At 39.7% G+C, this 16,515-nt stretch overlaps 1 protein-coding gene across 2 annotated transcripts in view; it reads right to left on the bottom strand.

Moving 5' to 3' along the window:
* The window catches only part of USP32 (ubiquitin specific peptidase 32), a 229,128-nt gene that overhangs the window by 65,150 nt on the left and 147,463 nt on the right, over positions 1-16,515 (bottom strand). For both annotated transcript variants that reach the window (XM_066575111.1, XM_066575112.1), the window contains exons 11-13: positions 15,610-15,671; positions 15,419-15,521; positions 5,978-6,161 (exon numbers count right to left, since the gene is read on the bottom strand). In XM_066575111.1, coding sequence (XP_066431208.1) covers positions 5,978-6,161; positions 15,419-15,521; positions 15,610-15,671 — 349 coding nt within the window. The remainder of the gene's footprint in view (positions 1-5,977; positions 6,162-15,418; positions 15,522-15,609; positions 15,672-16,515) is intronic.

The raw sequence follows: 16,515 nt of genomic DNA, 5'->3' as shown, positions 1-16,515 counted from the left end.
TGTACTAACTAATGGCAACTCGGGTTATTGATTAATATCTGCAGCTTCATCTTTATAGAAAAAGGAAATTAATGATCTAATTTTTTTTCACCAATAAAAAGCAGATACAGTCATGGGCAAAAATAACTTAGCCCCAAGTCCTCTGCAGTTCAATCCCTGTACAGAATGGTCTCTGATTTAGTCCCCTTCAGACTGTTGAAGAAAAAGATGAGCGCTACCATCGAGTCCTGTGTCATGCCAACAGTAAGGGCTAATGCCCACGAACTGATTTTTACTGCGGTTCCCGCATAGGGATTCCGCCGCAATTATGTTCTATTGAACCTAGCCTGCCAATGCCGACACGTGGAATTTTACCGCGGATTTCCGCCGCAAGAAGTAAATCATGGCATGTTCTATTTCCCATGGATTTACGCCGTGGGAGGTCTCCATTAATATAATATTAATGGAGACCACGGAAAAACACGCATTTTTCCACGTTCGCTAGTGGGAGCATTTTGTTTACCACCGCTGACTTGTTTTTCATCCAAGGGAGTGGACTTGCTCACAATTTTGCCTAAGAACACTGCTATTCCAATGTCACAAGGCAAAAGTGATAACATTTTGGGTCTATGGCCAGGAAACTTCAGATTTCAATCCCATTGAGAACCTGTGGTCAATCCTCTTAAACCAGGTGGACTAACAAAAAGACAGAAATTGTGATCCACTCCAAACACTGATTAGGCAAGAATGGGTATACATCAGTCAGGATTTGGCCCAAAAGCTGATATCAAGCATGCCAGGGCTAATTGCAGAAAGAAAGAGAAAAAAAAAAGGATCAACACTGTCCATATTAAATCTTTGCCTAAACTTGATGTATTTGTCAATAAAAGTTTAGATTATTCTATTTTATGGATCTTGGGAATGCTACCAACAGGGTCAAATAAATAGTTTCATACATATTACCAGTTAAATTTGTGACCATCTTGCTAGCTCTACAGGGAGAAAAATCTCAAGCTTTGACTATAAGCATATATATTTTGGTACATTCAGGTTTGCAAGTGAAATATATTACAATATATTGGTCAATAAAAGTTTAAAGACATATGAAATGCTCAGCAATTGTGCTTCAGTATATCATAGAAACATTTGACTAAATACCTAAACACTGAAGCAGCATACTTTGTGAAAAACAAAATTTGGATCATTTTCAAAACTTGGCTACGGCTATAGGGATACACTTTCCATTTTTTTATGTTTTTATTTTTGGATTGTCGAGTTTTTATTCTTTTGTCTATACACGATTATGGGGGCGGCCATCTTTCCTCAGCTGCATTTAATAGCATTTAGAGATATACTTTACATGGGCCATTAACACGATGGAGAAGCGCTGACCCATATAATTCATTGTAATCCTGCCTGTGATGATAATGACTGGACTGCTGCTAAGTTTTCTTCAAAGTCTCCTCCCCACTTGCACCTAGTGTTACTATTCCCATCAGAGCTTCAATGACTTCTGAGGGAGCATGGCTTAAGGTGTTACTTTTAACAGGAATAAATCCAGGAGCTTAGCTATCCGCAATTAATTGGCTTCAGATGCATGAAATAACCAATTAACGTGGCAGTTGGGATCTTTATTATGAACATGTTTAGACTGATTAAAATAAATTTTATTATAGAATGCTAAAAAACATATACCACTCTAGGGCACACCTGACATAGAACAAAAACAAAACCAACAACGGGTAGCATGCTTGATGGGTTGGTGGCCAAATTAGATTGTAATATTGGCGACCAACTCACATATACTCCAAACAAGGTTACTGTGGGGCCGTGCACTAATGCCCCCAGTGGCTAAAGCGTTCTATAGCTACTATTTGAGCCATTGCTATAAGACCCCCCATACCCTCTTTTGCCCAGCTCAAGATGAAAATAACAAATAGCTATAGAACGCTTTACCTCTAGAGTGGGTGCTAGCAATCTTGCAAGCAGCATATCTACGCTGTATGCAATTAGGCTCCTTATGACTACACCCCCTGAGTCTCTCTGTGGGTTATTGCTCCAACCGTTTGTGGGATATTAAGACGTCACTTTCCCGCCTTGTTTGCAAGCATATCTAGGGGCTACTGCCCTGTCAAAAAGATCTACGACGAGCGACATAGCTCCAATTTTGTGTGTCGCTTAAGAACCCCAGAGACATATATTTTTTCTGATTGAGCAGGAGATACAAAACCCTGGTGAATCCACCCAATAGCCCTCCATAATACTATGCACAGCCTGACACTTATGCACCCATGTGCTTGTGTTATACAATACTGGGCTGACATAGTATACTCCCTCTATGGTATATATTAACCCTCTACCCTATATGCTCCCCTATTGTATGGTCAGTTTATCCTCGCTAAGCTGCATGCTTATATCACTGACCACAGGATCTGCCTCTCGTGGGTAGCATTTTATGCTTCTTTTGGTGCATTCCTGAAATACTCACTTCCTGATGATCCATGGCATTCACGGGGAAACGCGTCAAAGAATTTATTCTATAAAAGGGAATGAAACCCTAATTCACATCTAAAGTAAATAGGAGAATCAATCCTATAAAGGGAACCAAACCCAAACTTACATTTAGTGTAATAACAAATAGGACCCTTGTACATCTTTATTTACTAGGTCTTACACGTTCCCGCTAATTCCAGTACCACACTATTACGAGGTGGCTTTGCGAATTCCCCACTGTCACCTTGACAAATTTTCCTGGTACATAATAGGCTACTAACATCCATATTGAGCCTATTAATTTAGGGAGAGCTATTTACTTTTCTTGGCCACTGGGGGCATTAGTGCACGGCCCCACAGTAACCTTGTTTGGAGTATATGTGAGTTGGTCGCCAACATTACAACCTAATTTGGCCACCAACCCATCTAGCACGCTACCCGTTGTTGATTTTGTTTTTGTTCTATGTCAGGTGTGCCCTAGAGTGGTATATGTTTTTTAGCATTCTATAATAAAATTATTTATTTTAATTAGTCTAAACTGTGAAGGGCTTTAATATTACTGGACTACTGCCCCTGTGAATTAGTTTTTATTATGAACATGTGTTCACATTCGCTCATCAACACTCTCTTGCCCCCGAGAGGCAGAATAGAGAAGCATGCTGCCCTATTCTGCCAAGTAACGGGCAGGAGAAACCTAATCTATTATAAATATGGGTAATCTGTCAAGATCTGTTGCAAACGATACATTACATATATCATGGATACTTTAATATCAAAGTCCATGATGCCAGTATAAATAGACCTCTATGGGCACAAACACACACACAGCTAAGGAATTACTGTATATTACAAAGCTGGTTTAGCTAATAAGGTGAAACTGCTTTTAATTAGGCAACAGACTTTTGGGTGGATAAATGCAAGTTCAAATTATGGTCACATAAGAAAATAGTGAAAATTTATATTAAATGCGTTAGCAGAATTTCCTCAATATAGTTAAAAAAGCAATAAAGAATAACTAATTATAACATTATGAAGAATATTAAATTGTGAAAAGCACCAATTTAACAAATAACATCTGTCTGCTCAAGCTGCAAAAAGTACAAACTGTAAGATACTAATGCAATTTTAAAGCAACAGTGTTAGACCAGATTCACACGCTGTATGTGTGTTGTGCCCAAGATATTGAGACACAACTCGCATTGTGCTGTTGATTTCCAAAGACCCAGCACACTGCATGTCCTTAACTGATGAGAATAGGAGGCGGTGCAATCTTTTTTCACACAGACTACTGAAAAAATAAATGAAAAAACAAGTATAACCTCACAGGCCATCATGGGGTAGTGTGCGGTCCATACTATAGGAACGCTATTTTTTCTCCTTAGGAAGAGCATCTAGAAGGGGAGTGAGGAGACTTGTAAGGCCATTCATGCTCCTTTGGGTAATATGTAAATAAGGGAGATGGAACAATACCTCTGCAGCGCCACCAATTGGAAGCCAACATTTCTACAAGTTAATGTTATAATCTTTATACAGCAAGCAGCAGTTTAATTGTTAACGGCTGGACAGTAAAATGCCGTTTAACACAACGCTGCTACCATTACCAATGAAACGGGTTTTATCCGCAATCCTTTTGAATACCAAGGCGATCTCCCCAATGGCATGATTTTGCTTACATTGCAGATGTACCTCAGCCACATTGTGGCCATGTTATGTTAATCCAGCCTAAATAATCAGCCTAACATCACTGATAAAATATATCAACATTTTGATTAAACTGCTTAGTTAATGCAAAAAAAAAAATTTATGTATAAAAATGCTGCATGTAATCCTAAAAACGAAATGCTTGGCTCCAGAGGCGTAACGTGAAGCTGCTGGGCCCCAATGCAAAATCTGTAATAGGGCCCCCAATTATAACGCTTTATTCATAGTACTGGGCTCCCTAAATGAAGAGAGGCCTTATGAGCCCCTAAGGCTCCTGGGCTCAGGTGCCTATAGTTACACTCTTGCTTGGTTCTTTAGATATGTGTTAGTCATATCTTTATACTACATGATTCTTATATTTGTTCATGAGATTACGACCAATGGGTCTATACAAAAACATTTGCTCTCCACTATACAAAGATCAGGGTAAAACCTGATCTGATGTTATATATGTGATCTTAATGTGATTGTTCCCAGCAAGAGAAACCGCGTAATCTTGTAGATATGATACGTTTTAATGGCTAACAAAAATACATGATGTAATAATAGCGAGCTTGCGAACCAACGCAGGGTTCTTCTTCAGGCTTAATGGATTGGATCTGAAGAAGCCTGGATATTTATACACACTTATAACATACATACTTATGGCAAGGCACAGATATGGATGTGATTGGTTCGCACTTAAAAGGAATTCTGCAACAGCAAACAAACTTTTTTTGTCTAGGCACTGACAGCGGAGTGAAAGTTTTATGGTCCCTAAATTACTGTTGGGGGGGGGGGGGGTGTTCCTCGTCCAATGTTGTGTACCTGATCATGTGCAGTAAATGTCCTGTTGGGGGTCTTTATGTTGGAGAAACAGGACAGAAACTGAAAGCCAGGATGAGCTCTCATCGCCGCACGATTAAACACAGAAAAAGAGAATAACCTGTGGCCAAGCACTTCTCTAACCGTGGACATGGCATAGGAGATATGAGAGTTTTGATTTTGAAGGGTGGTTTCAAGTCACAAAACCACAGAAGAATTTGGGAATATAGATTGATAACAACCTTTGACACGCTGAATACTGGGTTAAATTATTCCCCAGGATTTATGCGTGAATGGGAGGTGTGAGACATTTATTGCACAGATAAGACCCCCATCAACAGTAATTCAGGGACCATAAACTTTCACTCCCTTATCAGTGCCTAGACAAAAACAGTTTGTTTGCTGTTGCAGAATTCCTTTTAAGTGCGAACCAATCACATCCATATCTGTGCCTTGTCATAAGTATGTATGTTATAAGTGTGTATAAATATCCATGCCTCTTTAGATCCGATCCATTTAAGCCTGAATAAGAACCCTGTGTTGGTTCGCAAGCTCGTTATAACATCATGTATTTTTGTTAGCCATTAAAAGGTATCATATCTACAAGATTATGTGGTTTCTCTTGCTGGGAACAATCACATTTTGCTCTACTGGCTAACACGGTACCAGATCTTTGTTTTCATTATATGTGATCTTACACATGGCTGCCATGCTACTTGTTCTGGTATGTAACAGGCAGTGCCTTCATAATTTTTTGTTTTGTTTTGAAGTTACCCCCAGTTGCTAACTGCATTGCAGGTCTCTGTCACTGAATGGAAATTATTTGATAGCTCATTACTGCTCACTCTCCAAGCAACAAAAATCTATAGACACTTTATTTGATTTTCGACCATCTTTTCTACTGTCTTGTGTAATGGAAAACATTTTCATTTCCCTGTGGGCTTCACCTCAGATAGAACCAGATATAAAAGTACTGCTTGGAAACAGTCTTTATCCTTACTGTTGGTTGTTGATTCTGAAACCTCCGAAGCAGAAGATATGTTATCGAAAGATTTTTCTTCTGTAGTGCTATATACATTAGTGCCTGTCCGGTCATCTTCCCTTTGATCCAATGAGGATGCCCCAAGTGAATATCGACTGCCATTTAAAGCTGGAGAAGGCTCAATAACAACAGGTTTAGATTCCTAAAAAAAATAGCAACAAATGGGAATAAAATTAAGAAAAAAAGCAAATAAAAAAAAACATATACAGCTTATATATGTGTTAGAAGTTCTGGATGCAATATTTCAACTTAAAGAGGATCTTTCAGCTCCTGTGAGCCCTGTAAAAAAGGTTAAAGGTTCCATATGGGCTAAAATGCTATTATACTTACCCTCCTTAGTGTTTCCCGGCTGTCTGTTCTGCTCTGAAAGCTGTGGGTGCAAGTAGACTGCAGACCACATAGGAGAACACAAAGAATGAGATGCCTAGCCATGTCATTCTATGCACATTCCTGCGTAGTCTTCTATCTGCATGCAGCCGCAGCTTTGAGAGGGGATAGCGGGAAAACAATGATGAGGTTAAGTATAATAGTGACATCCCTTGGTTCATTTCAGTGCAATAGAACCCATAACTTTGATTATGGGACTCATAGGAGCTGATAGATTTTCTTTATCTCCTTCATGCCCCAGGACGTATATATACATCTATTCTATCTGCATGCAGCCGCAGCTTTGAGAGGGGATAGCGGGAAAACAATGATGAGGTTAAGTATAATAGTGACATCCCTTGGTTCATTTCAGTGCAATAGAACCCATAACTTTGATTATGGGACTCATAGGAGCTGATAGATTTTCTTTATCTCCTTCATGCCCCAGGACGTATATATACATCCTGGGTGCACAGGGTGAATATGTTCGGTGTTTTTGACAGCCGACACCAGGCTACAACAGTCACGATTAGAGTTTACGCTGATTGCGGTTGTTGAACCTTTAAAACTTGCTGTCAATTCTAACAGCGGCATTTAAATGGCCCCATTAACAATCAAAGGTCCTGAATCGCCCCCTCGCAATGAGATTGCAATGTGCCTCCCCCCAGTGTCATCGCCTAAGCTGCCATGTATTTCTGCCTTTTAAGATAAGACTGTAGCACGTTAATACAATGTAGACAAAACTACCATATAGTGCAACACTAAAAGTACTGCAGTATATACTGTAGTATAAGTGAACAAGCAAGTTCAAGTTCCCTGTGGGAACTGAAGAGAATAAGCCAAACAGTAAAGAACATGAACCATCCTGGTAACATATAGTATAATAGAAGAGTTATTTAACATTACTTGCAGGGCAGCTGTCCTGGACCCTGGGACACACATGCACAGTTTCTCAAGCCGTAGCTTGACACCTTAGTGACCAAGCTTTTTTCTATTTTCGTTTTTTCCTCCCCCCTTTTTTGCTGTACTATCTGTTTTTTTTAAAAGATATTTAATTTTTTAAAATTATGTTCTGTCTCCATCTCCTGCGCACAATAACTTTATTTTTCCCATCAACATAGTTGTGTGAGGGCTTATTTTGTGTGGTACGTCCTGTAGTTTTCGCTGGTACCATTTTTAAATGCATACATTTTGATTGCTTTTTATTACATTTTTTCTTGGACACAGGGTGACTAAAAAAAGTTTTTTTCTGGCGTCCTTAATCTTTTTTCTGACGACGTTCTCTGTGCGGGGTAAATAATGCATTACTTTGATAGATCGGACTTTCAGACGCAGCGATACCGCTGCAGACTGAAAGTGCAGATACTCTTCAAACTAGAACACTACTATAGAGGCCAAAGGGAGTGCCACCCCATAAAAGGCAGCAAAATGGTACACAGAATTGGGGAGAGGGTCAGTGCCTACCCAATATCTAATAAATCGCAATTGCACGACTAAATATAGGAATAAGTCCAGCAGGAAAAAGTCTTGGGACACTGCAAGGTAGACAAGTGAAGAGGATCCCCAAATAAAAGGAGCGAAACGCAAGTTCACCCGGTGTAAGACAGATTGAGGTATCGGGGTAGATGCATGTTCTAGTATATAAAAGAATTTCGGCATAAACATTTTATTAAATTGGTTCACCCAGCTACAATGAAGGGGGCGGGTATTTCCGCATCAATGCACACTTTTGAAAGAACACTTTTTTGGCATGGTGAATGTCATCAGAAAAACAAATACGCAATATCAGAATTGCACTTTTCGGTCACCAATTATAAACATTTTTATTTTTTTAGAAGTCTAAATACAAGAAGTGTTTCTATTCCCATATATTCCAGGACTGTTAGAATAAATAGTGTCACTTTCTGGGTCCAAATCGATCTCAGTAGATGTTCCGCGGTGGACACGAGTGTTTTACACATACAGCCGTGGGCATGAGCCCTTGTATACTCTGCAGCAACGAAGAGAAACGGGGATATGATCAAAACATTTAAATATGTTCAAGGTTTATATGAGTTTCAGGAGGGAAGTGTTGAAAGACTAAAACACTTGAATAAGGGATCACAATTAGAGATTAGTTGGGGGGGGGGGGGTCAGAAGCAACATCAGAATACTATTTTACTGAAATAGTAGTAGATGCTTGGAACAAACTTCCAACAGATGTCGAAAAAAAGCACAGTAAATGAATGATCACATGCCTTGAGATAAGCACTTTATATTATACCTATTCTAGGAGAAAAATAAAAATAAAATAGAATGCATTGTGTCAACTTCCTATATTTCTACAAAATAGAATCAAAGGAGAGGAGAAGATAAAGGGAGGAAGTTCTGGGATCATTTTCTTTCCTTTTGTTTAATTTCTGCGTTTAGAGTTTCTTTACAATAAAATATGTAAATGGCAGTGGCTTACAGCAAGGACTTTATTACTTGTGTGCAGTTAATGCTCATGTAATAGCACTAACTGCTGGGCTGCACCTGCACTTGAAGCCCGGCAACTATTGGGAAACCGTGAATGCTAGAGTCGTAGGACAGCTTCATAATACATGTTTAGGGGCATTTTTAAAATAATTTGGGAATTGTATAACTCTTAACACAAAAAGAGTCCCCTTCACGAACAGGAGCAATTCTACAAAAACCTGGAGAGATGCTAATGTCTCTGAATTCCCTGCCATTGCAAAACAAGATGCATGCTGCTGTTTACAGCTCCTGCAGAGCAACAGTAGGGGATTGTAAATCAAGTTGGCAGTACTCAAGCAGAAATTTTCTTCTGCCTCTCACTGCCATTTTTGTAAAAGCAAACATAAGACAACTCCTTAAATAAATTGAATTGTCACATTGACCATGTGCTGCCGGGAATACTGGGCCAGCACAGAAACTTCATAATGTATTCTACAAGTAGCATTGAAGTTACTCAAAATATTTTTAGAATTGATAAATTATTTTTAATTAGAAGCTTTTCTAGGGAAAATCATCAGGCAGTAGTAGCTAATTCCAATGTGTTTACATTAATGATGCTAATGCTCAGAGATTAACACATCTTACAGTTCCTATTGAAACAGCTGTTATTTTAAACCATTTCTTCTAACCCTGCGGTGCCTACGATCCTGCCTACACTTTAGAATGTCTTTTTAAATGCACTTCTGGCAGCTTTCAAGATTCTGTTTGCAGCCTGTGCACATTTTATGTCAGTAGATAAAGATTATGATAGGCATATTGTACATTAATGACAATAAATGTATACCGCATAATCATTTCAGAGTACTAATAAAATACCCTTTTCATGAACAGTGTCTCGATTTTCAAATTAAAAATTAATGTTTCAGGTATTTTACAAACAATTTGCGTAGTTCACTTTATAAAAACCATCATGACTGGCGGCTTTATGATAGTTTTCTCGGAGTGCTTCACAGGTGATTGTGCTCAGGGTCCTAGGCCGACAAGTCACTAAGAATAAGGTTAAAACCTTAAAAAGCAGAAACAGCAGTTAAGAAAACTGACATTTGTATAACTAAGGGTGGTTTAAAGGAACACTAAACATGGAAACGAATGACTAAAGTAATCAGGAGATACATTGTCCACAGAGCCAGTTGGGACAATTTTTTGTAGTGTCCTGGAACAATCAGTCTTTTAGAATGTGGTATATTTTTCCTAATCTCTTATTTTTTGCAGGCAAATGGTTGGGGGGAGAGACTTAACCAAAAAAGGTGGGACTTAATCTCACACATATAAGGATCGGATACCTTGTCTCTATGGTGCAAGCACTAGTGTCCGTCCTTTAGTGGTTGTCAAGTACGGTTACGTCACCGTTGACGCGGCCGCAATGGATAGGCAACGGTCAGTCAGTTAGGTATGTTGAATCGTTGGCTCACTCTAGAGGCTGCTAATAATGACAGCAAACTGGCTTATCATTCACACAACTATTGAAATGGAGGCTTTATAAGCCCAACCATCTCTATTCCAACATGCAGCAGTGCCATATCTGTAATGATGCCAGACAGCTGACAAAACATGTCTGTGTGGGCTACAAAGGTTTTACTATTCAGGGCACACTCTGTACAATAATCAGCATCAAGTTTGGCTCATTGACTGCAGCATGAGGTATTACCTCTCTGTTGGGTCTCTTGCCTATACAGAGGAATCTGAATGATAATTGTTATATATAAATGTCTGCAGCGACTGAACTGCGAATGATAATTTGTTCATCGTTCAGTTCATGCAGGCATACACATCAAAGGACGGTAAAGCTGTTGGTCATCCATGAACGACAATCCACCTCCACTGTGGGATCCTATGTAAAAGCACTGTCGTGAAAGAGAACCCTTAACCCTACAGCATTTTTAACTTACATTTCAATGAAGTATAAACATTTTATTAGTTAGCGATGTGATAAAGGGCCTTTTCTTTTGCCTGTTTGTGCAAAATTTTACTTGCACAGTCTGGTCAAAACGGCCCAGGTGGCAAGTGATTCATCAATATGACCATCCAGCTTCTCAAATACCAGTAATGCGACCCCTCGAAAACTACTAACTGGGAGAAATCTCTTTGATTGTGTTGTAGAGGTGTCTACAAGCTCTACACAAGCAGAAAAAGAGGTCCACTACACACAAGTAGCCTTTGACGCTTTTTATAGGCCAAGGGTAGAACCACTCTCAAAGCCTCAGGTGGCAAGACTGTTCATCTAATTACACCACAACTCTAATCATTGGTATATCTGCCTGAGATGTAACTGCATGCAGAGTTTTGCATCAAAACGACAACAACTTCTAGGTGCTTAATTTTTTGTGTGTACAATGAGTGCATTTCATAGTTTCTGATACAATATGATTGAAAAAAAAATCAACACAAAAAAGGGTATTTAAGGGGTGATCAAGATCCATTTTGCAAAGCTATGCAAGACGTGCCTGGTCACATATTTCAGATAAGTACTCTGTCCTTACTCATATAGCAGAACTCAAACAAGTGAGATACAAATTTATAATTATAGGAACCAATCACATACTTCAGTATTGCAGTATATTGTATATCTGCAGGCATTCTATTAAGTTCGGTCACAGGTACAATCATTTTCATTATAACTGTGTGCGAAGCGCCTCTAATCATGAGCTTTAAGTGTGATAACAGTTTATGTACCGCCTGTGTTGTACAGGCCTTGTAATTTTATCATACAGGAAGTCTTACTGACAGATTGTACTCTGCAGGAGTCAAATAGAGTCAAGTAGAAGAGAAGGATTCCAGGTACCTCCAGATAAAAAAAATAACTGAGCAAGGCAATACTAGCTTACATATATACTAGCAGGCTAGGTACATAATGAATTTTAAAAATTCACCTGAGTGGCCCTTTAATACAAAAAAAAATAAAATAAATTATAATATATTCATTCTCAATGTTTGAACACTAACTCTTTCAAATCCACTGTCTGACGTCTGAAGACATTATGATTTAAGGCTGTACAGCTCTGATGTTGGAAGACGCCCGTCGGGGTGTTCTTACTGTATATGGCCAGCCTCTCTGCTGTCAGAGCCTATCCAACGTGTCACCTCATGCAGTACTGGCTTTAGCCAGCATATAGCGCCATTGTATAACAGCAGAAAAAGAGTAAGGCCTCATGTCCACGGGGAAAATCAGATCCGCTGCAGATTCTCCATGGAGAATCTGCAGCGGGTCCCTCCTGCCCCGCGGACATGAGCGCTGAAAATAGCAATTTAAAAGCATTTACCTATCCGTAGCGGGCGGGGACGCTCTGCTCTTCCTCACGGCCGGATCTTCATTTTCGGACGGCGGATGAATTCCTCACGCCGGCGGCACGTCGCCGGCACGTCGTCGACGTGCCGCGCGCATGCGCCGGGCACATCCGCCGAGCCGAAGCAAGGGAGATGCGGCCGTGAGGAAGAGAAGACCTTCAGCGCCCGCTCCGGGTGAGTAATTCTTTTAAATTCCTATTTTTGGTCTCCCGCGGATCCGGACGGCTTCCATAGGCTTCAATAGAAGCCCGCGGGAGCCGTCCCCACGGGAGACCCGCATGAAAATGGAGCATGGTCCAGATTTTTTCATGCTCCATTTTTTTTTAAATCTCTTTTATTGACGATCCGCGGGTATTTATCTACCCGCGGGTGGTCAATGCATCCCTATGGGGTGCGGATCCGCGCGCAGGTAATCCGCTGTGGATCCTAAATCATATTTTCCCCGTGGACATGAGCCCTAAGCCCTCTAGGAAAACCGGGATCCAAATTGGATTGGAAAGGGTTAATGGTATTTCCTGTCCGAAATATATCTGATAAGCAGCACTTTCTATCCTCGAACTGTAGGCAGGTTCAGTAAAGCATTTTCAAACTTTTGCCACAAAGGGAATTGGAAAACCCCAGGGAGGGGTATGTACTGGACATTTCACCTCTATAAACAGGTTCCAGATTATGGGAATCTTATGGAAAATAAATCTTCATTACTAATAAATATTTTAAACTATTTCATATATTTAACACGAATATGTTTTTACTGTATTTTTTTAAACTTCGTCCCATTGAGGCATTTGACTTTAACATTTTGAAGTATAAAAGTTTTATATAGCATATATACATTCAGTAGCCCTGGGAAAAAGGTGTATGAGCTTCTATCAATGTAGGCTTTACCAATGCAGGTGGCCACATGTTAATAGACATTAGTTAGACATGTCGATTGACTGTACAAGTACATGAACATAGCTTAATAATGATCAATCTTATGTATGGAGATCAATGTTATGAAATCTTATGTATCGCCTCTACAGGCTGGTTCCCATGATTTTAAATTTAAATCTCACCTGATTTATGCAATGATTAAGGGTGGAGTATCTATACGAAACAGGCAAGCTGCTAGGTTTTGCACAGCTTTGTAAAATGGACTTCACACACCCATAAAAGTTTAGATCATTCTCTTTGATCCTTCTCAGGTGGACTATTACCTATCACAGTATACAGAGGCTTATCTACATATAATGAAGAGTCTTAATATCCAGCACTACAATACAGATGCCATTAGAGAAGCCTCTAAATACAGAAAAGCTGAGAAGTGAGCGACACAGAGCAAGGAATATCAGCTTATTGCAACTGACCAAAGTGAAAACCGGAATATTACACTTTTTTTGTTGAAAGGTGACATAAAAATAATGTTCTAAAAATACATTTATTTAAAACCAAAGCTGGTGCTGCCATAAAGAATAGATTTTTATGTTGATAGCAGGGATAGGATGTGGTATAACAACCAATGTTTTCTGCACTATAGGCATTGAAGGCAAAGCAGAAGAGTCCCTGCTACCGATGCTGACATATTAGCATAAATGTACAATGAATGGTCACTTTATTAGACCCACATCTAGTAGTTCATTGATCCTTCTTTTGGCCTAGAAAACTAAAGCAATTTGCCATGGCATAGATTCCACTAGGTGTTGAAGTCGTTTTACAGGACTACTGGCCCATGCAGACAGGATAGAATCTTGCAATTGCTGCAAATAAAATGGAGGTACATGCTATGCTATGAACAGCTAACAGGATGGGTTCATCAATTCATGCTGCCTGGTTTAAATTCTGCTCCTCCCAACAGCATGGTACACCAGAAATCTGGATTCATCTGAATAGATGTTTGTTCACTGCTCAGTGGTACAATACACGTGTTTTATTCCTGTGTGGAGCCTTGCCTTTTTGCTTCTCTTAGGCCGCATCCAAATGGCAACACAACAGCAACGCGAGAAAGAAAAAATAAATAAATAAATTTAAAAAACACAGCGATATCACACCGGTGGGCCCTGCGATATTGCTGTGTTTTTTCTTTATACAATTCTTTTAGATCTTAGTGCTACTTTAAGATATACATTAAGGAATCTTAGACTTTTTCTGGTAGTTAACTTGCATGCATTATTATTGTTTCTTTGATATAATTTGCCTACAATTACAGCACTTTTGGTTGAGGAGATTTCTACATTTCCTATAGGTTTCATGCTTCTCAGAACTACGTAAATATTCTAATGCTTGGGGGCTGGTGATGCAGCACATGTCAAAGCAATGACAGCGGAAAGAAAAACTGTTACACTAATCTGTCAAAACACATTTTCACTTGTCCATTAGATGAGCCACACGACTCCTCTAATTAGGTCATCATTTAACATTTTAATTTAAGACTACAAGATGTTCATTTAACTTGCAATAAAAAAAAAAAAACATCTTGTGTAGATTTATAGAATAATATAATCAGGTAGGAGTTAAAATAAATAAATGGTAGGAGATGTGCAATAGTGTTATGACCAAGAACGCGGGCCGATTATTGTGATACTTATTAGTGAAGAATCCAAGTCATGACCAACTCACATCCTGGAGAGTTGCAGAGATCTATCTGATATGGCCAGCCCACCATCATGGCCAACTATTTTATACATGTACTGCATATATTGATATTTTTATAACTGCTTATGAATCCATCCTATAAAGTATGAGACGCTTTAACATTTCCATTTTCTATTGTGGTACTCAATAATTCATATAGATTTTCAAATTATCAAAACAAAATTCATGTTTACTGCTGTTCTACAAATATACAGGTTGAGGCTGGATTCAGACGAACGTATATCGGCTGCGTTTTCACGCCCAGCCGATATACGTCGTCTCTCTCTGCAGGGGGGAGCCTGGAAGAGCCAGGAGCAGTGCTCTGAGCTCCCGCCCCCTTTCTACCCCTCTGCACTATTTGCAATGGGGAGAGGCAGGACGGGGGCAGGGCTAATTCTCAGAACTTAGCCCCGCCCCTGTCCCACCTCCTTTCATTGCAAATAGTGCAGAGGAGCAGAGAGGAGGTGGAGAAGAGGCAGAGAGGGGGCGGAAGCTCAGTTCCTGCTCCTGGCTCTTCCATCCTCCTTCCCCCCCGCAGATGAGGACACCGTATATCGGCTCGGCGTGAAAACCGAGCCAATATACAGTCATCTGAATCCACCCTTAACCTGAGTGCTATAAGAACATGTAATAAAAACTTACATATTTGACATATTCCTTCCACTGCTGCCACCACTGCATAGAAATAAGAAACCAATTGTGCACAACTTGAAGGCCATGCCGGCTCTCTCTTTCCAACCATCCCCTGTAGACAAAATGTAAAGAAAAAAAAATGATTATTAACGTTACAATAGTAAGCTGTAAAACACTGTAGAGTGAATTAACAGCTGTACCTGATGATCTGCCCTTCTTCTTCTGGAGTGGCTGGTCTTAAACCCAAAACTATGTGGCAAACCTTAAATATAAATTTTAAAAAACAATGCATTACAATGTGGATCCTCATAAGTAGGATTTATTTTAATAAGCTACTATTAGTAGAGCAAATCTGCTATAGAAAATACATTTAATTTTCAATGCAATAGCCCCATTGCTGACCCACTTCGTCACCATGGATCTAAAGAGCAAGTACAACTTACAGTATTTCCCTTACAGATTTCCAGGTGGTATATAACTGCTGCTCACTAAAGGTTTAGTAAAGGCAGATTATTCTTGATACTGGTAATGGCCATGAAGCTAAGTATTAAGTTTTTGCAATTCATTTTTACCTTAAGATTATTATTCACTATGAGCAACAAAATAAGTAGTAAACTACAATAGAAACTTGTTTCACAGCAAAATGATGGCATAATATATTTCTTGAATTAACACAAATCAAACATTTGGAAACTCGTATGAAGCCATCTATGAACACTATTTCTTATATGACCAGTTTTTAGAGATAAGCGAGTATACTCACTAAGGCATATTACTCGAGCGAGTAGTGCCTTAGCCGAGTATCTCCCCGCTCGTCTCTAAAGATTCGGGGGCTGGCGGGGGCGGCGGGGGAGAGCAGGGAGGAACGGAGGGGAGATCTCTCTCTCCCTCTCCCCCCCCCCCTTCCTAACTCACCTGTCACCCGCGCCGGCCCCCGAATCTTTAGAGACTAGCGGGGAGATCCTCAGCTAAGGCCCTACTCACTCGAGTAATGTGCCTTAGCGAGTATACTCGCTCGCCTCTACCAGTTTTACATAATAAAAATTTGAAGAAAACACTTCATTATCCCAAGTGTGTGCAACAGCTTTTTTTGTTCTAGAAATTAT

Source organism: Eleutherodactylus coqui, chromosome 1 (assembly GCF_035609145.1).
Source record: "Eleutherodactylus coqui strain aEleCoq1 chromosome 1, aEleCoq1.hap1, whole genome shotgun sequence".
In the NCBI taxonomy this organism is placed as follows: Eukaryota; Metazoa; Chordata; class Amphibia; order Anura; family Eleutherodactylidae; genus Eleutherodactylus; species Eleutherodactylus coqui.
This window is presented reverse-complemented; position numbering and strand designations above follow the sequence as displayed.